The sequence below is a fragment of the Corvus cornix genome, chromosome 6, assembly GCF_000738735.6.
Source record: "Corvus cornix cornix isolate S_Up_H32 chromosome 6, ASM73873v5, whole genome shotgun sequence".
In the NCBI taxonomy this organism is placed as follows: domain Eukaryota; kingdom Metazoa; phylum Chordata; class Aves; order Passeriformes; family Corvidae; genus Corvus; species Corvus cornix.
This window is the reverse complement of record NC_046336.1, coordinates 14318317-14341956: the sequence shown is the minus strand read 5'-3', so window position 1 is coordinate 14341956 and position 23640 is coordinate 14318317. Positions and strand designations below refer to the sequence as shown.

The window sequence follows — 23640 nt, the reverse complement described above, 5'->3', positions numbered from 1 at the left end:
GCTCCTTTGCGGAGCGACGTGCGGAGGGATGCGGGCCGGGCCGGGCCGAGCCGAGCCGAGCCGAGCCGAGCCGAGCCGAACGACTCCGCCAATGGGAAGCGCCGGTGCCGGCAGTGCGGCGCGCTCCGGGCGCGGATTGGCGGCGCGGCGCGGCAGTGGGCGGGGCGGTGTCCGGTGCGGAGCGGCCATGACGGCGCACAGCTTCGCGCTGCCGCTCGTCCTCTTCTCCGCCTTCTGGGGCCTCGTGGGCATCGCCGCCCCCTGGTTCGTGCCCAAGGGGCCGAACCGCGGGTGAGTGGGGGCTCGGGGGGTGCCGCGGTCGGGGGTTCTGGGGCTGGGCCTTCCTGTGTTAACGGCGGTGTCTCTGCAGGGTGATCATCACGATGCTGGTCACCACCGCCGTGTGCTGCTATCTCTTGTGAGTACCGCGGGCCGGGCCCGGTACCTTTCCCCCCACCTCTGCTGGCTTCACCGGGACCCGTGACTGCTGCCCAGCTTCCTCCGTGGATGGACAGGACAGCCCCTGAGCTGCGGCCCGCCTCCCTCCCGGGCCCGTCACCCCCGGGGCAGCAGCCGCTCCCGGCGCTCTGGTCCTGCCGGGGGGCTGACGGCAGGTTGTGTCCCTTTGCAGCTGGCTCATCGCCATCCTGGCCCAGGCCAACCCCCTGTTCGGGCCGCAGCTGAAGAACGAGACCATCTGGTACGTGCGCTTCCTCTGGGAGTGAGCAGTCCCTGGGAGCTGGCGCCTCAGTAGAGACCCCCGTCAAATCCATCACCGTGAGTGGGCAGAGAGCTGGGGTGGCAGAGACGTCCCTGCTTGCCTGCCTGTATTTGGCTGGGGAGGGAGCTGCAGCTCGACCCTTGCTGGGCTGGGGGAAATGCTTTGGCTTCTGTGCGTTGTGGCTGTGGTGAGCTGGTCCCAGTGTGGGGCTGCTGATTCTCTGCTGGGCCTGAGCAAATCAAGCACTGTAGTTCTCAAATGTGTGGGAGCTTCCTCCTGAATGCAGTTTGGTGCTAACTTTGTGTCTCCTTCCCCCAGCTCTTGTAGCTGTTCCAGCCTCTACCCTCCTGTACCAGACAGCCCCCAGAGGTGCTGGGACAGAGGCTGGACCCGCTGCCCAAGCACACCTGGAGCACTGCAGCCTGGACAGATGGATGGTTGGGCCCCTGAGCATGGCATGCAGCACCCCTCGACGAGGGCCTACTAATCTAGCACTAGGAGCAACCACGCTATCAGGGAGAGATCCCTTCAGCTGGCCCAGTGCTGCAGTGACTGCGCGCCATCCTGAGAGGGATCTGTGTGTGCTGCCAGCGGATCCTGTCCCAGCCGTGCTTGTCCTGCCCTCTTGGTGTGTTCAGTCCTAGCCCCCACGTGAAACCCCTGCTCATAGCCCAAGCTGCCCAGCTAGTTGCCCTGTCCCTGGTCATTACATCCCCTGGCTGCCCCTCTGCATGAGAAGGCAGGAGCCATTGCATACTCTGGTCTGGTCAGTCCTCTGTGGTGGGGGTGGTCCCTGCTAAGGCAGATTCTGGCTGGGGGTGGGAGAAGGGAGGGCTGACCTTGGAGGAGCATGCAGACCCCCTTGGGTGATAAGGGAGGTGTTGGGGTCTGCTGGAGGGGATGAAAGGAGGGGGCTGTGTCTCCCACCTCAGCAGTGAGGCAGCTGCAGTAGTGTTTAGGCATCTCCACCACACCAAGATGGGTCCAAGTTCTAAGAAGAGCCAAGTAGGGCGTTGTGTTTCAGGTTTCCCCTTATTTATCAGATAATTTATCTGTGTTTATTTATTTGTCTGTGTTTAACTTGTGTTGTGGAAATAAATCCTTTTTCTAGTAAGTCATGCTGGAGGCTGAGTCACTTTCTGCTTTGAGGCTGAGAAACAGTCTTGGCCTTATTCAGACATCTTTCCTTTCCCCAGCATGGTTCTTGCACCATGAGAACAAGGCTGGGATCCTCAGCTGTTGAGCAGGAGGTTGGCAGCACAGTCGTGAATGGAAGGTTTTATCCTTGATGCCACCTGTGCACTCATGCTGTGGGACCAGGGTCACAGGTAGGGAACTACATGTGCTAGAGAGAGAACTGAGTACCTGCCCAGCCTCTTGCAGCTGTGCTGGGGCCATTTCCATGGCTGTGCAGCAGCTGGAGCAGCTCAGCAGCCTCTTTGCCAGGCAGCTCTCTAAGACTCAGGTGGGGAATAAGGTAAAAAGCAGAGACCAACATCTTCCAGGGGCTCTGGCTGGGCTTTTCCTCATAGTAAGAGGGCAGCAAAGGATGCTGTCTCCAAAGATCCCAACAGTTTGGTTCAGATCAGAGCTCCCCTTGCTACTACCAGCTCAATTAAGCTCAGTCTTGCTGGAATCAGAGAACAATACTGGCAGGAAAGGAGCTCCATCGTTCACTGTGGCAGCACAAAGCAGCAGCAGTGCTGTGCAGACATGCAGCCCCCCTGCCACACCATCAGCCAGGAGCCATTGCTGCTGAGAGCTGCTCACTAGGAAATGAGACCAGTACTGGATGGCTCAAGGGGTTTGTTTATTGCTACAGGAATGGGAACAGCTGAGTTCAGTAAAAAGTGACAAACTTCATTGGACCATCGGTGGGGCTCCAGCCCCAGGGAAGGTTTGTGCCTGTGTGCACAGCTGCAGCCCCGACCTGTCCTGGGGCCATGAGCTGGGCTGGACTGAGGTGGCTCTCCCAGGGGCAGGGCCAGCCCGTGCTCATGGAGGAAAGAACCACAGGTCCTGACACTGGTGCCTGGTAAATGACTGGGACACCATGGGGCAGCTGTGCCCAGGAGGGAATGTGTGAAAGCAAAGACAGCCCACTTTGGTGGTGCTTCAAGAACCAATCAGTGAGCCCTCAGGGCTCAGTCTGGGATGTTGGATAGGACTGTAGGATTGTCCCTGGAGGGAAGACATGGCAAAGAGCAGGACACCTCTTCAGGAATGCTCCAAGAGGGGCCAGGCTGGGCAGAGCAGCCCGGTGGAACTCGTGGTTTACCATGTTCCTGCAGTAACTTAGCTGGTGCCTGCTGTTCTCCAGACCTGGGCTTGCCAGGGCCTGCAGAAAGGCCACCCCAGGTGATGAACCACAGCACCTCACCAGGTTGCTCTGCAAACTGGTGGCTGAGTCATGGGGTGGCTCAGTGCTTCTGGCCAGAGCCCTGGTTTGGCTGCCTCAGAGATAGTGTCCTTTTTATCTGAGGGATCTGCCAGGGCTGCAGCCTTGAGCCTGCTGGCAGTAGAGGACTTTGCTCTATACCACACAGTGAGGCAAAGGCCAGAGGCCAAGGAATGCAAAGATTAGGACTGGGGCAAGGTGGAGAGGAAAGCTCTCGTGTCCATAGCTGCCTCAGCCCACAGACTCTGGTCTCTGGTTCTGCTGCAGAGATGATGGAGTGCAGAGTTTGAGATGGTCTTCAAGAAAGAGTCCAAGCCCTTGTACTCCAGGCTGTCCGCCAGTCCTAGTTCTGCCGGTGCAACTGGATGCTGGGTACCCCTGGCATCACGGCACGCTTCCCTGGCCCAGCGGCACCACCACCTTGTCCAGCCAGAGCAGCGTGTGCTGGGCCGAGCGCAGCTGCCGGTGGTGGATGCGGCGCAGCCGCAGGAGGTAGAGGACGATGGCCAGCGCCACGACCAGGATGCAGGCAAAAAAGAGATAGTGGTTGTAGACAAAAGAGAGGCGCAGCCAGGAGGCGTGTGCTTGCCGGATGCTCTCCTGACGGAGATCCCTGTGGAAAGGAATGTCAGGACTGGCCACGAGATGCAGTGAGGCACTGCCAGGGTCCTGCCATGGTCCATACAGAGCTCTCACCCAGTGCAGTTACTCCCGCTCCTCCCCAACCACCCTTCCCTGCGCGATGCCATCAGCGAGCCGACGGTACCTGAGTGGCAGAAATCGCGTCTTGTAGAGGATGGCTCCCAGTGTCCACTGCACCTCCCGGTCGTACACCAGCTGGGCTGTGCGCAGGCTGGGGTAGTCCAGCGGGAACTGGAAGCCCTCGTGAAGGACTTGGTACATCCAGGCTGATTTGAAGCACTGATACCTGCAGACACAGCACACAGGAGCATCAGCCAGACACTAACAACTGCACCAGTCCCTTACCCCAGCAAAAGCCCCCCAAGGAGGTCCAGCCAGGGCACCTCCCAACAAGTCCATTTACTTCAGCCGGTGCTGGTCAGCATGCGCCGAGTAGAGGCCACCACGGAAACGCTGCGTCAGCACCTCCCACCGCTGGCTGCAGTACTCCTGGGGGAAGGAGAAGTTGGGGTTCAGAGCAGAGAAACAGCCCTCACTCCCAGCCCCAGGAACAGCAACTCCCCAGCCCCTGTGCTGGGGCAGCACCCACCTGGGCAGCAGAGGTGAAGGTGGGGGCACTGTATTGGCCCCCCAGGCGCAGCACATCCTCGGTGCAGTAGAAGAACTCTGAGAAGCCGTAAAACTCACTGTTGCTGAAGTCGATGGGTGCTTTGTAGGTCTCCACCAGGGAGGCATGGCTGCCATTGGACCCTGCCAGGAGGGGCTGCAGCAGCTCTGCACAGGCCTGCCAGTCCCCTCGTCCCCGCACGTACAGGGTTTGGCCACCCCTCACCACTGTGTCCTCCAGCCCCACGGGCAGGCAGGGGTCCAAGAAGGGCATTTTGGGGCTCAGCCCTGTCTGCTGGCTGTGCAGGCTGGAAAACAGTCCAGGAAGAAATGGTAATTGCACAGGGGGTCCTATACCACTTCCCAAAAGCCTAATCTAGCCCGGTCCCACATCCAGATACCCTCTGCACCAGACCAGGCCGTGTCCTCCTGTACCCTGCAGTGCTGGTGCCTGCCCTGCCACCTCTTGCTAAGGCTGAACTCGCCAGATCTGTCACGCTGGCCTGCAGCTACATGCTCTGAGCACCTGTAGGGTGCAACAAGGCACAGCCCACCCCACCCAGTTCATGGGGATCTGCACCTCTGCATAGCCCCTGGGGATCTGGAGGCAGGGTTTGCTGCCAGCACAGGAGTACCTGGGCACCAAGCCTCTCCACCTCTGGCAACAGCTTCATGCAGTGCTCTTGGAAGGAAAGGAGAGACAGGAGACAGGAGAGTTCGAGGTGGGGATGCAAGGGAAAGATGTGCTGAGTGAATCAGTGCTGGAGGAGAGAAAGTCAGAGCAGGAAAAGTGAAAAGCCACTAAAGGGGCCTCCCTGGAGCCTGTCACGAGGAGAGGAGGAGGAAGGCAGGGAGCTGTGGTTCTGATAACACCTGCCAGGCTTGGAGAAGGGCAGCAGCCAAGCACTCTGTGCCAGCCCAGGCACCTGCCACTGCCACACAGCTGCTGCCAGCGTGGCTGTGGGAGCTGCTATCACCACAGGTGGCTCTTGAGGCAAATCCAAGGGGGAGAAGGCAGCATGAAGGAACCAGCACCCTATTTCACAATGCTCTAGCGGGGGCACCACTAGGTGAGGCAGCAATACCGGTTGTGCACATAAGTTTGGTTCAGCACATGTTCCTCATAGCGCTGCCGGGCAAAATTGCCCCCGAAGCCCAGGAAAGTGTTGACATAGACACGGTACATGTGGCCAGTGTGCTGCACGTCACAGCCCAGGTTGAATTCTGCCAGCAAGCTCTTAGCAGCTTCCTCCTGGTGACACAGATACATCCATGATCAGCAGCAATCCAGGGCAGGCAGGAGCTGCTCTTGGGGACCAGACACGCACCTGCTGTGGGGAGGAGATGGCTCCAGAGTCGGGCACTTCGTAGGCAATCTGCAGGGAGGCGCCTCCCATGTCTAGGATCCCAACTGTTCGTTTCCGAACCAGGGACTTCCCCTGGTCCCCCAGCGCTACGGTGACCACTGCATCCTCCTCTGCAACCCACAGCAGCACATCAGCAAGAAGCAGGGCCTGGGGCAGCATTTCTCCCTTCCACCATCACCCCCACAGCTGCCTCATGGGGATCCTCCACCCCTGCAGGCAGACCCCAAGGGCCACCTGCAAGGACCACCTCCCAGGTCCAGGAAAGTTTCACACATATGACAGGGGTCAGGCGTTGTTGCCTACTCCAGAGGTTGATCTTAGCTACAGCACTGGTCCAAGGTCCAGCGCGGCTCTGCGCAGACCCTCCCAGCTGTTCTACGAGCAGCCAGACTCACCATCCTCATGATCAAACCGCCCCAGGACAAAGTTGATGCCAATCCACGCATAGACACCTGCACAAGACAGAAAAGGCCATTACGACAGTATACTAAAGAGGAACAAGCAGTGCTTTGTGTCAGCTCCTACCTTCCTGCTTCCCTGAGATCACTTCTGCATGTGATTTGGAGAAGAGGAAATCAAACTCCAGGGGCACATTTCTCACCAAGTCATCCAGGATTGCGGCTTGCTGCCTGCAAGGGTGCAGGAGAGGGACAGATGCTGAGGGACCTTCACCAGCATTGCTGGTGAAGAGACCAGGAATCCCCGAAGAGACCAGGAAGCCCCACAAGTTCTGCTGCTGCAGCCAGCATGTTTTGGAGACAATAAAGAGATCTATCTGTTTGACATCCTCAGTCAAAAGCATCTCCTCTCAGCTCCCTCCCAGCATGCTCAAACCCTTCTTCTGCATCCCTCGCCACTCGCCCCAACAACGCACCCTTTCCTTTCTCAATTCCCCCCCACAAGATTCTCGATTCTCCCGCAAGGCTCAAGAGCAGGCAGCTGTCTTGCCCTTCCTCGGGGCTGAGGGATCCCAGCGCATCCCTGGCTCGCCTGACAATGGCCGAGAACTCACCGCTCGGGCAGCAGCCGCATCCCCGCCGTGCACAGGACGTAGAGCGGCGTCTCCTTGTGCTTCCGCGCCGGGACGTGGGCTGCCGCGAACCGCAGCAGAGGCCGCAGGTAGGGGGTGGCCTGCTCGGGGGCTGCCGCGGTCACGGAGATGCCTGCCGGGGAAGGCGGCTGTGAGCCAGCACGCCCCGTCCGTGCGCGGGCGGCTCGGGGCCGGGGCAGGGGCTGGAGAGGGGCAGCACGCACCGGGTTTAATTTTCTTGACGACGGGGCGGCTGCTCCGGTCCCTCATCTGCTTGATGTCCAGCAGGTCGTGGGGGTTCCCGTTGTGCGGGGGCCAGAAGTAGACGAAGACCCGGGACCCGCTGCCTCCCGCAGTCCACCACCACCCCGTAATTAAGGGACGAGTCCTCGGTGTCGGTGGCCGCCAGGTCCTCCGCCCGCGCAAGGTACCTCGGCACGGCGGCTCAGCACCGGCGGCCGGCGGTGACCCCGCTCCCCCGGGCGGTGACCCCGCTCCCCCGGCAGCCCAGTCCCCCGCTCACCTCTCGTCCCGCCGGGAGGCGCGGGGCGGCGCAGCCCAGCGGCGGGGCACGGCGGCCGCCAGCAGCAGCAGCAGCCCCAAGAGGAGGGGCGAGCCCCAGTGCAGCCGGGCGCTGCCGCGGCCCCGGGCACGATCCCACCGAGCGGCCACGACAGGCAAGAAACGCCGATCCTGAGGGCAGAGGCCACTGTTCAGCACCGGCGCCGCGCCGGCCCCGACCCCCCGGCCCGGCCCGGCCCGACCCCGCTCACCTGGCCATGTGCCGCCCGCCGCCGCCCGCCCGCGCATCGCCGGTGCCGGCACCGCCGCCGGCACCGGCGGACACGTCACCGGCCACCGCCGCCGCCGCGCCCCGCCGGCCGGAGCCCCGCCCCCCGCGGCACGGCGACCAATCGGCTCCGCCGGCCCTGCCGGGGCCGCGCCCGTGCCGCCCGACGATCAATCGCAACTTGGCGCGGCCCCCCCCGCGCGGGCGGGGGCGGCGCTCGGCTTCGCCCTTGCTCCCGCGTCCGACCTTCGCCGGAGGCGTCACGTGGGGGCTCCCAGCCAATCCTGAGAGCCCAAATACACAGCACGCGCCGACGTCCGGAGTGGCGGGCTCGCCGGCCAATGGCGACTCTCCGGCCCCACGGGGAGGCGGGGCGAGCGGCCAAAGGTCGCGGGCGCACCGGCCAACGCGCTGCGCGGCGGGGCGGGCCGCGAAAGTTGAGAAGCCCAATGGGCTGCGAGGGGCCGGCAGGCGGGCGGTCCCGGCAGCCAACGGGCAGCGCGCCGAACGCGCCGGAGGGGAGCTGCCGGCCAGTGGCGGCGCCCGAGCCGCGGCGCCGGCGGCCAATGAGCGAGGCGCGCGTGGGGCGGTGCGCGGCCCGCCGAGCCAATGGGCGCGCTGCGCGGGCGGGCGCCGGACGGCGGCGGCCAATGGGCGCCGGGAGGGGCGGGGCGGCGCGGGGCGCGGCGGGCGCGGGCCGGGGCGGCGGCGGCGGCGGCGGCGCGATGGAGCTGGGGGCGGGAGCGGGGGCGGGCGCGGCCCCGGCGCGCGGGGCAGCGCGGAGTCGGGCCGCGTCCTGCTGCTGCTGATGGGCGGCGGCGGCGGCGCGGGCCGGGCGCGGCGGGGCGGCGCGGAGACGGAGGTGGCGCCGGGTCCCGGTCCCGGCCCGGGGGGCCCCGAGCCGCGGTCCCCGCCCGCCCCCGACTACGAGGCGCTGCCCCAGGGCGCCGCCGTGTCCACGCACATGCTGGCGGGCGCTGTGGCGGGCGTCATGGAGCACTGCGTGATGTACCCCATCGACTGCGTCAAGGTGGCTGGCGGGCGCGGGGAGGGAGGGGACGGGGCGGGACACCGGGAGCCCCGGGCACGGGTCTGACGAGCCGCCCGGGCGGGCCCGCCCTGTTTTGCAGACGCGGATGCAGAGCCTGCAGCCGGAGCCCGCCGCTCGCTACCGGAACGTGCTGGAGGCCCTGTGGCGCATCGCCCGCACCGAGGGCGTCTGGCGGCCCATGCGGGGCCTGAACATCACCGCCACCGGCGCCGGGCCGGCGCACGCCCTCTACTTCGCCTGCTACGAAAAGTTAAAAAAGACGCTGAGCGACGTTATCCACGCGGGGGGCAATAGCCATGTGGCCAACGGTACCGGCCCCGCCACGCCGGGGTGGGAGCGGGGTGGGAGCGGTAGGGAGGCCCGGTCCCGCCGCGGGGTCGGGGTGCCGTGGATGTCCTAAAGCCCTGTGCTCTCTCCAGCCATGAGCCAGCCGCACGGTGCCGGGCACGGAGAAGCACCGCTCCGCGCCTGCAGAGCTGCTGCCAGGTATCTGGCGTGAAGCAGGTTAGTGGCCCTGGCTCGGAAGGATGCTGGTGGACAGGAGCTGCCTGCAGACAAGCTGGGACTGGCCGCGGCCCCGTGGGTTGGCAGTGCCAGAGCTCGCCCCAGGAGTGCCACGTGGTTTCGGAGCCGGTTTCGGAGCCCGTCTCGCCATGGTGCCCGTTACTTGTCTCAAGGACCTGCCACAGTAGGGAGAGCATGGGGCTGAGGGGAGAGCAGGGCACGTTGTTTTGCCCTTGGCAGCCATGCAGCGGAGTGCCAGCGGGCTTCTCCATGGGGCACGGGGACACTCACCATCCTAAAGCCTCCCTGCTAGCTGGTGGCATTGGCCTGTCCCCCAAGGAGTGGGCACAAATAGTCATGGTCACCCCTTGGGACTTGGCAGCCTGTCACAATCTTCTCCCTCTCTTTCTCAATCTCACTCTGGGTGGGAACCCCTGAGGATCAGCCTGCCTTTTGGAGGGGAGATGGAGGCCGCCTTCAGATCTCACCTTTTTCCGGGGGCCTCCTCCTGTGCCTCGGCCAGGGACTTGGGGCTGTGGTGGAGCCCCAGGGTCCCTCACCTTTCCCCCCCTCACATGTGGCAGTTCTTGTTTTGCAGGTGCAGCCGGGTGTGTAGCAACGTTGCTCCACGATGCAGCCATGAACCCTGCTGAAGGTAACGATGGTCCTGGCCTGCTGGGAAGGGGAGAATCAGGGTCTGCTCAAGCCTTTTGGGTCCCCTCTGTAGCACAAAGGGTGCTCTTGTTACTTGCCTGACTGCAAGGGTTCTTTGGGGGCCTGTGGCTCTGGTTAGGGACCCTGGTGGCTGCCTGTTAGGGACAGGGTAGGTAGAAGAGATGTACTCAGGAGCACAGCAAACTATGGTTTAGGAGGAGCTGGGAGGACATGGGCCTTTGACCCAGGAGTTTGACTGGGAACTGTTACCTGGAGCAGGAGAGAAGGCAAGAGAGATGTGGTTGGCACTGCTGAAGTCATTCTAAGTGTATGGAAGCTGGGCATTGCTGTGGTGAGATCTGGGGAAGATGTGGTACAGTTGTGGGCCTGTGTTCAAGAGGAAAATTAGAAGAGTAGGGTACAAAAACATGCTAGAGAAGTTGGGAGAAGGGAGATCTTGTGAAATGTCTGGAAGATGCTGATTTTGATGAGCCTGGTGTATATGAAAAAAGCATAAAAAGTTAGTAATTTTATTAAGTCAGTTAAGGTGGTGGGAGAAGGAGAAGCAATGAGGAAAGGCCAGTCATGAAAGTATTTTCCCCTCTTAAAACTGGAGGGTTTGTGATAGTGCAGGCTCCAGCTGATCTGGGCCCAGCACAGCTCCTGCCTCCCCACTGCACGGCAGGGACCCCGAGGAGCAGGCAGCTGCCAGACTGTTGTCATTCCTTCCCTGGAGCTGCTCTTGTCATGACTGTAGTGGTTCAGCATTGCATCATTTTTAGCTCCTTACAGTCACATTGAAATGGTGGAGGTAGAACAGTGGCAGGCTGTGCTCTGGGCTCCCTTGTCCTGCTCTTGGATGTGTTAGGGGGGTTTGGCACCTGAGTCCTGCCCCGGAGTGGCTGCTAACAGTTCCTGGCTAATGGGCTCTGCAATGAGCTGTGGTTATTCTGGGCTGCAGTGGGGGTGGCAGGGGAGGGACAGTCTTAACCAGATCGAGAGCTGTCTGGGAAATAAAGAGACTGGATGCAGGGGGCGTTCTTCTGACTGAGTGATAGCTCTGCAGCAGTGGATGAGGAAGCATCAGTTGCAACGGGAGCAAAGGTGGATCTGGACTGTAAGCAGTGGGATATCAGAATATTCCCTGAGTCTGTGGCATGTGAGTGGCTTCATCGTGGTGATGTCTGTGTGACAGTGATGCCTCAGCAGATGTAAATGGCTGGTGTCCTGTCTGGAGACACAGGGGCACTGGTGGTTCGAGTTGTCTTTCTTCAGCTCTTAGGCCAGTGTGACCAAACTCCAAGCATTTGGAGGAAGCCTGGCTTTGTGTTTACCCTTCTCTCTCCTCTTCCCCTCCGTGCCTGGGTCCTGGCTGCTGCTGCCACCGCCTGTCCCAAGTGGTCAAGCAGAGGATGCAGATGTACAACTCGCCTTACCAGCGTGTGATGGACTGTGTACGGGCTGTGTGGCGCAACGAAGGGGCCGGAGCTTTCTACCGCAGCTACACCACCCAGCTCACCATGAACATCCCCTTCCAAGCCATTCACTTCATGACCTATGAGTTCTTGCAAGAGCAGCTCAACCCCCACAGACAGTACAACCCAGGCTCCCACGTGGTCTCCGGAGCCTGCGCAGGGGCTGTTGCTGCTGCTGCCACTACGCCTTTGGACGTTTGCAAAACACTGCTCAACACCCAGGAGTCCCTGGCCTTGAGCTCCAACATCAGCGGACACATCACAGGCATGGCTAATGCCTTCAGGACGGTGTACCAAGTGGGCGGTGTGACCGCCTACTTCAGAGGGGTCCAGGCGAGAGTCATTTTTCAGATGCCCTCAACGGCGATTGCCTGGTCTGTGTACGAGTTCTTCAAATACATCCTTACCAAGCACCAGGAGGAGCGTTGGGCTGGGAAGTGAGCCAGAGCGAAACACTGTTCCAGACCTGCCTCACATCCCCTCCTGGTTTGTCTCCTGACCCCTCTCCCTTTTGGTTTGGTTTGTGTTGAAGAGAGGGGGCAGCGAAGCCCTTTGGGGTTTAGCAATGCCGCTTTTTGCCTGTGGCTGTTGCAGCTCTGCTCAGGCTGCACAGCTTGCTCTCTCCCGGGGTCCTCCGAGATGTCCCACCAAGAGCTGCATCCCAGGTCACATCCCCTGGCACTTTGGTGGAGCTGTGCTCCTGTCCTTCCCTTAACCACAGCATCTCATGCAAAACTCACTCCTCCTCAGAGGGGAAGGTGAATGTCCTGCCCTGCCCCTGGCAGGGCCAAGCTGAGCTCGCAGTTGCCAAGGAGGGGGTGATGGCAGGATGCTGGGGGCTTTGTGTGGCTTTTGGCTGAAGCAAAGTATAAGCCGTGGCCGTTGTCTCGTAGCACGCACACATGATGCTGACTGCCCTGGTGTGGTGGTGGGTGAGGGGAGGATGGCACTTGAGGAGGGAGCCTGTAGGTTTGTTCTTGTTCCTGCTCTTGACACCTCCAATAAAAACAGTTCTGCTCTATCCTCATGTCCCATTCTTACTCCAGCATGGCCCAGCTCCCAACACTGTGCCTTTCTGACTGTGCCTGCTGCTGAGCTCTTTTGATGGATGCCAGAGCAGGGAGGCAAGAGCGGTCTGGGGGTGCGTGTCTGGCCCAGTCACCCTGGCAGCATGCAGGGATGAGGGTGCCCCCATCCCCTTTGGCTCCTGGTCCATCGCCCGCTGCTAGTGTGGGTTGTGACCCCACAGGAGTAGCTCCTTGGCCAGGTAGTCCCACACCCTCAGTCTGGCTGGGGGTCCTTAGGATGCTTCCAAACTGCTCCAAATGGAGGTGTTGGCAGGAGGGGTTGTTGTGTGTCAGGAGCAGCATAGGAATTTGGTGCTGAAGGAGGCTGGAAGGCTTTGTGCACCTCATATAGGAGATTTGGGTCTCAGCAGAGCTTTTGCCCCATAGTTTTGAGTAATTGGACTAGTTCGATGCTTGATGAGCATCTTAAAATTGCTCAAAATGCTAATATCTTTTCCAACCTAGTGGTGATTAGTAGAATAACTTTTTTTTTAACATGTTACTAGTTGTCTTGATAGCAGTTTATTTTAGGGTCCCACCCAGCTATGGAGCTGTGAGCTGTGCACTAAAGTATTGCCTCATTGTGCTGACCTGCCCAGAGCAGATCTCTGGGTTTCTTGAATAAGGTGCTCATGCGTGATGCCTGACTCTCCCAGCGCATTCAGGTGTGGCATGTGTCCCACAGAGCCGTGCCCGAAATAATTCCCTGGAGGAAATGCATTCACAGCTGTGGTATGTGCTGCTGGTGGGTATCTGGGTCGAATTGGGGCTGCTCCAGAAGATCTGCTGGCCTGGTCTGCACAGAACACTGCTGGAGTGGGCTGTGGTGAGGACAAAGAGGGGTTTTCCTGTGGCTGGAAAAGCTGCTGGGTGACCAAGGGGGATCATTGGCCCTCAGTGGCCATGGGCTCCAGCACAGCTGGGGGGCTGGAGGGTAGGGACCTCTGCACTGCAGGGCTGGGTGCTTGACACCCTGCCCAAGCCCCAGCCCAGCTGTATGTCCACCTTTCCCTTACACACCTCTCTTGCCCTGGCTCTGAAGGTGGTGAGGGAAGCTGAGTGACCACCTGTGTGATTTTTGATGGCTGCCTGGCAGGTCTGGATGTCCCTGGCACAGAGCAGCCACAGTCACCCTTCTGCAGCCTGGGCCCACCTGAGTTGGGTGCTGTGCCCATCCTCTGCTCCCTGGCATGGGCTGCAGGCCCCTGGTCCCTGCCTTTTCTGCACAAGCAGAAGGATGAGAAACTCCCTAAGGACACAAAAGCCACGGGAGGTCAGGAACTGGAAGTTTTCCCACTTTCAGGAGCTAGGGCTTTAAGAAATAGTCTGAGTATTGCAAGATTTGGCAGCCCTGCAGCTCCTCCACCCAAGAGGGAGAAGCAGAGATGGCTGGGAGAAACCAGGGCAGGATTAGGTTGGAGAGCAGGGCATTAGACAGGAGTTCACAGAAGATGGGTACAACTGGGCTCTGCCAGGACAGATCTCTCTGCTCAGGAGCTGAAAGCTGCTGGCGGCAGAGCTGCAGTTTTGCCTTTAGCCCTCACTGTGCACTGGGGCAATGGGGACAAACCCCATGGAGGCAAAGGCATAAATGGGCCAGGGCTGGGGGCAGATTCACACTATTAAATCCATCAGCTGCTGGAAGAAGCTCTATAAATGTCAGTGGGTGACGGCATGATCGAAAGTGTCTCCAGGGTGTTTTCCAGGAATAACTACCCACAGAAGTGCTGGGGGAGGGAGTGAGACCCCCAGGAACAGGGAAATGAAAAGTCAGCACAGCCCAGAAATGCTGCTATGTGAGCAACTGGCTTAAAGTGTTCCCCTAGCAAGGACACAGCCTTTCTGGTGGCTCTGCCAGCTTACCCAGCAGCAGCTGGGTGTTGCCCAGTGCAGGCAGCAGCAGCCCTGCAGGGAATGGCACTGCCTCTGATGGGTTTGGCACTGCAGGGACAGTAGAGGTGCCATGGGGATTCCCATATATGCCTTGGGCCAGGCCACAATGGACAGGAAAAATGTCCTGCTGCCATCTCTGAGCTGCATGCCTGTCACAAACTAAGGGCTGGCCGTGGCAGCATGCTGCTGCTGCCCAGCTCTGCCAGGGTGGGAGTGTTCCCTTGCCAGCCAGACTGGTTCCTCTGGCACCTTTGGCACGATGAGATGCCCAGAGGCAATGGAGTTATTGGCTGGTTCAGCTATGGCCGCTGCCTTTCCAAGGTCTGATAATGCCTCTCTGTAGCCACACTGCTCTGGGTCTGTCCTCTGGCCTCCTAGGTATTTGGCTGTGCTTCGAGTGAGATCTCTCCTCCTACAGCCTCTTCTGAGTAAAGAGACTATTTTTGGCTTTCCAGCAAGGAAGCAATGCTCAGCCCGGCAGAGTTTTGGAGACAATCCCTTTTCCTTTCACTTTCCTGCAGGATCTCCAGCCACATCCAGCACAGGCAGGGATTTGCTGCCTTGCTTTCTTGTGTCCAACTGCCCTTTGAGCCCTGTCCTGGGTTGGGTGAGCCCCACAGCCCCTGAGCAGGCAGAGCTGGGAAGCACCACTGGTCTGGCCCTGCTCCAGGTAACAGGTCTGGGGCTGCCGCAGCTGTGCTATGGCACAAGCCCAAACTATTTCAGGCAGCCTGAGGTTGCCACGCCAGGAGCAGCCCAGGAGCCTCCAGCTGCCTTCCTGGGGTAACTGGAGATGACTGCACTCCTGCAGGTTAAGGGCAGAGCTGGGGTGAGGGGAGCTGGGGGCCGAGGGTTCATCTTACTCAGTGAAAGAAGGGGAGATCTCTCCAATGTCTGTCCTGTACCTTCAGCTGGGGCTGGTGGGCTCCTGGGCTGCTCCTGCCTTCATGACCCCACACAGGGCGCTGAGGTCCCAGTGCTTGGAGGCTTTTGCCAGCCCAGCTCGGGGGCAGGCAGAGGAGCAAGAGCACTGCCCTGGAAACCACATCCCTGTGCTGTCTCTGCCAGCACCCTGGGCTGCCCTGAGGTTTCCTGCCCCACAGCCCCTCTGCAGTGGGTGCCTGACAGCCCTGCTTGGTGGGAGGAGGTGGCTGGAGCCCACGAGGAGCAGAGAGATGGTCTCACCGCCTCCCTCCTGCCCCAACCCACCCTGGCTCTGGGATTCCTCAGGGCTCTGTCAGGCCCCAATAAAGTTGTACAAGTTCTCATGACCTCCCGGCCTTACAGCAGTGCCAAACGCAAGCGCCGGGGCTCCTGGACACAGAGCAGACATTGCCTCTGGTGGGCCTGGAAACCCCTTCTGACCCACTTTGCTGCCTGGGTTAAACTGAGAGACAGCTCTGGGCTAGGCTGGTCCCAGCCTGCGTGCCTCTGTCCAAGCATGGCACTGCAGGGAATAGCCTGAAAAGCTATTTCCCTTTCTAGGCAGGGAAGGTACCCTGAAAGGTAAAGCTGAGGCTGAAAATCTGCTTTCTTGTCTATAGAGAACCACTAGAAGAAGCAATCCTCTGGGCTGGGCTGGAACAGCTCTTGGCATGTCTGCTCTGATGGGGAGATACTGATAATACCCATACCTAGTGCAGGCTTATGTGTCAAATTCCCCCACCACGGGACTGCAAAGTGGCACCCTGGCTGGAGCTGGGTGTGGGCAGGGGGCCTGTTGCACTGGGGAGGCGGCAGAGGTGGGGAAGGAGCTGCTCCTGGGCTGGATGGGAGTGGCACAGGGGTGGCAGCAGGGGTCACTCTTGCAAGCGTCCTCCATGAGGGCAGCTCGGGCACGCTGTGACACTAGAGCTTGTTCTGGGATCATCCTCAAAAGCAGCTGAAGCGATGGCTGTTCCAGGAGATTGGTAGAGGCTTCAGCCCTAATCTCCCTGGCCCAGCATGCCTGCAGATACTGCACTGGCAGCCAGTGTCAGCCCCAGAGAAAGCCTGCAATGCCCCCCGGGGCAATATGGCTTTGGAACTGACATGGGAGACTCCTGGCAGGCACAGACCATGCCTGGCACGGCTTGGTGGTGCCAAGAGAAATGTAAATCCACGCACCTTTGGACGCCCGTTAGACCTGAGCAGTACGTCAGCTGTCTTATTGCCAAGGGCTATAAAAAAGGTAGGGAATTGGGCCAGTACTGGGCTGTGCCTCAATGCGGGACGCAGCTCCCTCTGGTGAGGACGCAGCTGTGGCAGGCACCAGGCGCTGGACACCAGCAGCCGTCCTACGTCCTTGAGCAAGAACTTGCACGGAGGAAACACGTTAGCTGGAAGCCGCAGGCAGTGTCAGAGCATCAGGAGTTTTAGGGGAGCTCCTGGAATTAGGTGAAACGCATCATTCCGGGGCAAAAAAAAAACAAACAAACAAAAAAAAAAAATCAGAGCTAAAAGCCTACTGGGTCTCTCACAGAGAGAGAGACACGCCGGGCGCTCGTGCTCAGCTAAAAGAACACAGCAAAGCATCGCTCGCTAGCAAGGGTCCTGCACGGTGGCTAGAGGCTGGGAAGGGACACTGGCCTCGTCCCCAGCTCTGCCGTGGCAGCGGGGCACGGGTGGGTGCGTGCCTTTGCTGCGTGCACAGCCCGCAGCGATGCTGCCCGGTGCAGCAATGCTCCCGCGTGGGTCGGGAGTCCCCCAGCTCCCGCAGGGCTCTGCCGGGGGGAGACACCCACCTGCCCAGAGCCCACGCAACCCGCCCAGGCTCCCCGATGTCCAGTCTGTCCCGCTGACCATCCTAGCGGGGACACCACACCCTGCCCCGATGCTCCGCAGCCCTCCAAGCCTTGCAGGGGGACTCGGGCACCCCCAAAGCGAGCCAACACCAGCTGCAGAACCTCCTCGTTGCGGGACGGCGGGGACAGACGGGTGTCTGTCACTCCCTGTCCCCGGGCACTGGCCGATAGATGGCGGTGGCGTATCTCGCTTGGGGACAGGCCCCGGGAGTTAAGTGTCCCTGTCCCTGCTGGCAGCCCGGGGGACCTGAGGATCCCAGGCAGTACCCCGGGACCCCGCTGGCCCCGGCACCGCCCGCCCGCAGCAACCCCGGGCGCGGACAAGCGTCGTCCCCGGGGAAGTGTCTGTGGGTTTTATTGCCTAGGTGCGAGACGGTGGCATGATGCAGCCAGGAAAGGCTCTGGCAGGACGCAGGGGCAGCTTTGACCTTCAGCAGCACTCTGCCCTGGAGGGGACGAAGATTCAGTCCCCCTCTGTGGATGGGTCACCTGGATCCTTGGTTGAATCAGAGAGGATCCCTCGTGGGTCACCTGGATCCCCAGTGGCAGCACTGTGCCTGGTCTCACCGTTGCGGGAAGAAAGAACAGCTAAAACACGAAAGTCCCATCACCCTGCTCAGTCAGGTGTAGTCATCTTGTGATGCAGTGACTCATCCAAGGGAGGGAGGCAGGTCCCTGCCCCTTGTGCTGGCAGGCAAGTAGTGGGAGAAAGCCTCACTTGGCTTTCTGAGGCTCCATAGCACAAGTACCAATATTTTCATTACCTGATCCATGGCTGGCAACGGCTTTCTTGGCACTGGAGAGTTCTTGTGTGACAACCTCATATTGCCATTGCCAGGAGGAGCTTCCAGCATCTCCAACACCTGATGCTCCACAGAGCCCCAGTGCCCGAGCAGCCTTGGCAGCTCCCAGCTCAAAGGCTGGGGTGGCTGCAGTGGGAAGCTCTGCAGAGCCGGAGCTGCCACTCCACATAGAGCAGCAAGAGCTGGGCACCACACTAGCAAACATCTGGGTCCCCAGGCTCCCAACCCAGGCAGCAGGAGGTGGCTATGATCAGGTTGAAGTAGATGGGACCAGAACCCAGGGATGCCTGCCCAGATCCACGGGCAGCCTGTCCAGCCTCACTGGGAGCAGGCATCTCCCTCTGCATCCAGGGGAGCTCCATGCTGATGGCAGCAAGTGGGTGGTGGAGACAGAAGAATGAAGGATAAGAGAGGGATGACCTCAGCAGTAGGGAGGGAGAAAGGAAGGGAAAAAGATGTCAGGGAGGAGAGGAAACCAGAGCATATCTGTGGTGCTGCAGAAGGAACAGCACAGCTTCTGTGTAATCCTGAGCATGATGGAAAGGCCACAGAAAACCACCAAGAACTGGGCTTTGGGTGGAGCCTCCCTAGGAGCCACTGGACAGAGACAAGTTCTGCTCATGGGCTCCTCCTTGTATAGGAAACTTGAGTAAAAAACACAACTGGAGCCTGCATACAGAGTGGGTCTGAAGCCTGGGAGTTAAAACCTAGCTGCCCAAAAAGTCCCTCCTTCCCTTTAAATCAGTGCACTTAGAGAATTCCTGTTTGAAATCAATCAGCACCTTCCCAGCTTGATTCCCAAACAGCAGTAAATCCCCCAATCGACCAGGAAGAAACACACGCCCCCTGCTCCTTGGTTATGGCCATCCCCATTCCTCCCTCCCTGATGTCCCTCTGGCCATGGCACCACCACAGCGGGACCATGCCGAAGGAATTTCCACCAGAGATTTCCCTGTGCCTCTCACCCTGCTGGAGGCATCCCGCTTCATCCTGGGGTGTGGGGGACAGCGTGCATCATGGGCGGGTGCTGCCTCCAGCACAGCCACGCGGCAACTTCCCTCCATTGTGTCTCCCCTCCCTGGGCAGCTGGTCCAATCTGCAATCTCCCACCATCTCCCTCCCACTGGCCTCCGCCGGCTATTCCTCCTCTTTGGAGCGCTCCACTTCCGCCACCCTGCTCCGGGCCCTCCAGTACCGCCGGCTCTTTGTGCTGTTTTGTCCTCCCCATCAGGAGCTTTGGGCGAGGCTCTGCAGAGGGGTCCCTCCCACTAACCCCTTACCCTTCCTCCAATCTGAGCTGCTGGGACAGCTGGGATCTGTCCCAGCAATGGGGTTTATTATGGTGGACATCTAGAAACTTCCAGCACCATGCAACATCAGCCTGCAGTCAGGCCTCTTGGAATCCCCCGGCTGGGCGCCGTTCCAGGTCCGTGCAGGGAAAGAAGGGTCAGGGTTGTCACCAGGGGCAAGTGGGGGAGCTCAATACTGACCTCACAACTATGGCTGGGTACTGTTGGTGCTGGATCATGCTGGTCCTGCCCAGCATCACCTCTTGCAATGCAGCTGTGGGCTCCCTGTGTGTCCTTTCGCTTTACAGACCTGTCCATGCTCTAGAAACTGACTACAGACCCGGGCAGCATGTCCCATGCTGGGGCTCTGGTCTCATCCAGAGGCTCTGTGTGCTGCTGAGATGCAGTGGATTTCTCATCAACTGCCATGTACTTTGAGGGGATGTGTTAAGGTGGGAACTCCTCTCACACACCCTGATTTTGGAGGAGCTGCTATTGTGGTTACGGTTCCTCTGGCTTGCACACTGAAGCATGAACTCACACGAGTCCCCTATCTTTGCAGACAGCAGTCTGGCAGAACACGGAGGAAAATGCAACTCTTTCCTATGGCAGAGACAAATCTCCCCAGCCTGACTGCTGCTGTGAAGAAAGAAAGCGCATTACCTTTGTTCTTGGCTATCCTGTTTCTACCCACGAGACCACAGGGCCTTAACCACTCATCTCCGAAAGCCAAGAGCAGGGCCTGGGCTTCCTCTCCTGCGACACCTTACTGCCATCCAGCAAACAATCAGCTGGGCGTGCCGCATCCTCTCCGAGCGCCGGCCCCGTGAAGCCTGCCAGCCCCGGGGTGGCTCGCGGGACAGCGGGGTGCCGTGCCGAGCCAGGTTGGGAGCCGGGGGGCCTGCGGTTTGTCCTCTCTGTCCCTGCAGTGGAAAGAATTTCTCCCGTTCCTTTCAAACAGCAAACCCCGAAGGTGCACGTTCAGCTTGAACGCTGGGAATGTGCAGCCTAAAACCCGGGGTCAGTAGCGTCAGCGGTCGTTGTTACCTGCTGCTTCTGCGAGGGCAGAGCCTGGTCCTCTGCTCGGGACAGAGGGACTGTCACACAACACACATTGGGAGGTCAGGGGAAGGACAGGGTGGGCAGCGCTGCGTCAGAGGGGTGGCATATCGAGCCCCTGGTCTGCGTCCTTCGCGCCGGCTCCAAGAAGGCTCCGCTGGAAATACCTTCGGAGCTCCAGCGTCGCGGCCGGACAGATGTGCGGGACGGCACGGGAGAGCTCCCAACGCCTTTGGTCCCCGCTGCCGCCCGGGGTGCCCCAGACGGGGCTCTGCGGGTGTCCGGCCCTCCCCGGCGCGGCTCCGGCCCCGCGGCGGGGCTCGGCAGCACCCGCACGGCAGAGGCACGGCCGCGGAAGCGGGGCCGCCACCGCCCCGATAGCGCCTCGGCGGCGACAGCGGGACGGGGCGGCCCGGGACGGGACGGGACGGGCGGCAGGCGACCCCGCGGCCGGTCCCGTGGGGCTCGGGGGCCTCGGCGGCCCCCTCCCCCTGCAATCGAGCGAAATGGCTGAACATGTAGCAATAATGCCCCGGCATTCAGGCTGCCCGGCCCGGCCGGCCCTAATCAGCGGCCCGCGGACCCCCCTCCTCTTCCCCTGCGCTCCCAGAATGGGGAACAAAACCCAGCACGTTTCTGCAGCCCCCGCGCATAAAGCGCCGGGCCTGGGCCTCAGTGGGGGGCAAAGCGGCCCGTCAATCTCGGCGCCGGGGCCCCTTTGTCCCTCGCCTCCCTGCCACACCTTTTGTTCCCGAATCCAATAAGCGCCTATTCCCGCTACCTTCCTCGGCGGCTCCTTTCAGCGCTGGCCCGGCGGCCACAATGGGCCAGGCTCTGAGCTACGCGGCCCCATTCAGCGCCCTTGGCACGCTCACAAGCCGGCCGGGCCGCCCTGCCCCGCGGGCACGACGCGGCGACCGCCTCGCCGCCGGGCACGGGCCCCGGCCCCTCCGCCGGGCACCGGCCGGTGGACGAAGGAGGATCGGGCGGCGAATATTGCACCTGGTTTATTGACTGACTGGGCGAGCTGGCGCTGGCAGTGACCGATACAGAATAGAGACAGGGGCCGCGGCACTAGCGGGCCCCGCCGTCGGCTTTTTACAAGCAAAGCTGCTCCGCTGGCGCGGCGCGATCGGCTCCGGCCCGCCCGGCCCGCCCGGCCGTCGCGGCGGCTCCGCGGGGCGGCGGCGCTTCGCTGCGGGCTCGCGCGGCCCCGTCCCGCCGCGCCGCTCCGCTCCGTCCGTCGCCGGCCCCGCACCGATGCTCGCGGGAGCGCCGGGGTCCCGCCGCGCCGTCCCGCCGCCGCCTCCGCCTCCGGTCCAGGGCGCGTGGCGCGCGGCCGGGCTGCGGGTGCGGGTGATAACGGGGCCGCGGAGCCGCCGGGCCGTCCTGTCGGTCCGCTCCCGACCCTCAGTGCGTGCGGGCTACCAGGCCCGGATGCCCTGCAGTGCGCCCTGGCCGCAAGAAGGCCCCGCCGCCGCCTGGTGCAGCGGCTGGCTGCCGCCGCTGAAGCCCCCCAGGCCGCTCACGTTCACGAAGGGGCTGGCGGCCGCCGCCGGGCTGCAGGCGGCTTGCATGGACGCGCCGCCGGTGCCCGCCGGGTAGGTGCAGCCGTAGCCGGGGTTGTAGGAGGCAGCGTTGCCGTAGCCGTAGGCGGGGAAGCCGTTGTAGGAGTAGGGCCCGTTGTACGCCGAGCTGTAGCCCTGCGACCCGCCGAGGCACGGCTTGCCGTCACGGACCAGCACGGGCACGGCCACTCTGCGCGGCGGCGGCGGGGCCCGCCGGGCCGCCCAGCTCCAGCGACTTGTCCTGCCGCTGCCGCTTGCACTTGTAGCGCCGGTTCTGGAACCAGATCTTCACCTGCGTGGAGGTGAGCTTGAGGCTGCTAGCCAGGTGCTCCCGCTCGGGCGCCGACAGGTAACGCTGCTGCTTGAACCGACGCTCCAGCTCGAAGACCTGCGCCTGGGAGAAGAGTACGCGCGGCTTCCTCCGGCTCCGCTGCTTCGGCCTCTCCGCCTCCTCCGCCTTCCTCCGTTGCGTCCAGCGGCTTATTCAGGACGCAGCTCTCTGTACGGGGGAGCACAGGTCACGGGTGTGCCTCGCCAACGCCGGGCGCTCGCTGCTCCCGACGGGCCCCATCGGCAGACGAGAGCTCCGCGCCGCGCCCTGGCCGACCCCGCGCCTCTACGCGCCCGTCGGGGCACCGCGGTGCGGGCGGGAAGGCAACCCTGGGACCGGACGTCTCCGGCACCGCCTGTGTTTGCGAGGGCCCGATTCGGGCGGCGGGGCCAGGAACGTCCCCGCACCTCCAGGCCGGCTGCGGCGTTACCGCTGCGGCACCGCGTGAAGAGCTCCGGACCGCGTCGCGCACAGCGCCGGGCACCTGCTCCGCCGCCGGACCCCGCCGCAGCGGGTGCGGACTGGGCCTAACGCGACCCGTTCCTCCCTCTCCGCTACCGAAATTACGGAGCGCGGGCCTGATCCAGCACCTCCGGGCTAGGGCCATGCGGAGGCACTCCCCAGGGAGGAGGCGAGCGAGGCGCAGAGGAGGGCGGTGGCAGCCCCGCGACGTGCCCGTCCCGACTCGACATGATCAAGGGACGTGGAGCGGGTTACAGCTCCAGGACTTGGGCTTTGCGGGGCGATGCCCGAGGGCTGGGAACGCACCACGAGCAGCCAGCGCGTGGCCCGTCCCGGCGGGGCGGTGCAGTGCGGGGAAGCGCGGCGGAGACGATACTCACTTGGGTCTCGGACCGCCGGGTCCAGCTCTTCTCCCGGGCCGGGGGCCTCGCAGGAGCCACGCAGTACGGCGTGAACGTAGTTGTCGGCGGAGATCCGCGCGTCCGCCTGGCTGCCGGGCGCTGCCATGGGGCTCAGGTAGGAGAGCTTTTCCTCCTCCTCTTCCTCCTCGCCGTCGGAGAAGCGGGCGCCGTCGGCGGCCGCCAGCAGGCAGGCAGCGGGGTGGAAGTGGTGCTCCAGGTGGTGCGGGAGCTGGGCCCCATAGTGCGGGTCCTGCTGCTGCTCCAGGTTGAGGATGTCTTTGACAGAGAAGGGTGTGGAGGTGACGGGGCTCGGTAACATCATCGGGGCAGCGCAAGCGGCCAGGCAGTCCCGCGGGCCCGGCGGCGCTCGGGCGGCTGCTCGGCGGGGAGCGCCGCGCCCGGGTCGGGGGGAGCAGGCAGCGCCGAGAGACGAGGGGCCGCGCCTGCTTCTGTCTAAGTTGCCTCCATTAGCTCAGCGCTGGGGGTCTGCGTTTTGTTACAGCTTCTGCAGGGACAGCCAAAGGCTCGGGAGCCTCCTCTGCCCCGGGCCGGCACGTCACGGCAAGGAGGGGCCGGGGGCGGCCTCGCCATTGGAGGGAGGGGGAGGCAGAGCCGGCCCCCTGCCCGGCTCCGGCCGCCCGGCCAGAAATAGCAATGTATTAAGGCTGCACTCGGGGAGGCTGCTTCCCCGTAGAGCGCCCCGCCGGCCCGGCACCCGCCCGGCGGGCGCGGGGACGGTGCGCCGG

At 62.2% G+C, this 23640-nt stretch overlaps 4 protein-coding genes across 4 annotated transcripts; 2 read left to right on the top strand and 2 right to left on the bottom strand.

Moving 5' to 3' along the window:
- Nucleotides 1-149: 149 nt before the first annotated feature.
- LOC104697907 (V-type proton ATPase subunit e 2) lies at nucleotides 150-1839 on the top strand. The gene is made up of 4 exons (XM_039554347.1): nucleotides 150-291; nucleotides 371-418; nucleotides 632-777; nucleotides 1040-1839. The coding sequence occupies exons 1-3, from the start codon at nucleotides 188-190 to the stop codon at nucleotides 723-725; spliced, it is 246 nt and encodes an 81-aa protein (XP_039410281.1). The 5' UTR covers nucleotides 150-187; the 3' UTR covers nucleotides 726-777; nucleotides 1040-1839.
- Nucleotides 1840-2510: 671 nt separating this feature from the next.
- Nucleotides 2511-7574, bottom strand: ENTPD7 (ectonucleoside triphosphate diphosphohydrolase 7). Its single transcript, XM_039553987.1, is given in 14 exon segments — nucleotides 2511-3732; nucleotides 3886-4047; nucleotides 4165-4250; nucleotides 4351-4675; nucleotides 5453-5619; nucleotides 5696-5844; nucleotides 6130-6186; nucleotides 6260-6363; nucleotides 6747-6897; nucleotides 6989-7115; nucleotides 7117-7195; nucleotides 7288-7373; nucleotides 7375-7457; nucleotides 7538-7574. Coding segments are annotated over 14 exon segments (1842 nt in total). The 3' UTR covers nucleotides 2511-3503.
- Nucleotides 7575-8279: 705 nt separating this feature from the next.
- On the top strand, nucleotides 8280-12259 carry SLC25A28 (solute carrier family 25 member 28). The gene is given in 5 exon segments (XM_039554341.1): nucleotides 8280-8310; nucleotides 8313-8584; nucleotides 8685-8913; nucleotides 9708-9764; nucleotides 11162-12259. Coding segments are annotated over 5 exon segments (1107 nt in total). The 3' UTR covers nucleotides 11680-12259.
- Nucleotides 12260-21440: 9181 nt separating this feature from the next.
- On the bottom strand, nucleotides 21441-23418 carry NKX2-3 (NK2 homeobox 3). Its single transcript, XM_039554109.1, is given in 4 exon segments — nucleotides 21441-21910; nucleotides 21912-22160; nucleotides 22162-22199; nucleotides 22874-23418. Coding segments are annotated over 4 exon segments (984 nt in total). The 5' UTR covers nucleotides 23217-23418; the 3' UTR covers nucleotides 21441-21556.
- Nucleotides 23419-23640: the final 222 nt, after the last annotated feature.

Bases quoted from the DNA above. Each gene is read 5' to 3' on its own strand.
- LOC104697907 (XM_039554347.1), top strand. From the start codon at position 188: ATGACGGCGCACAGCTTCGCGCTGCCGCTCGTCCTCTTCTCCGCCTTC. The intron at 292-370 runs GTGAGTGGGGGC...GTGTCTCTGCAG, and splicing joins CCCAAGGGGCCGAACCGCGG to GGTGATCATCACGATGCTGG. The intron at 419-631 runs GTGAGTACCGCG...GTCCCTTTGCAG, and splicing joins GCCGTGTGCTGCTATCTCTT to CTGGCTCATCGCCATCCTGG.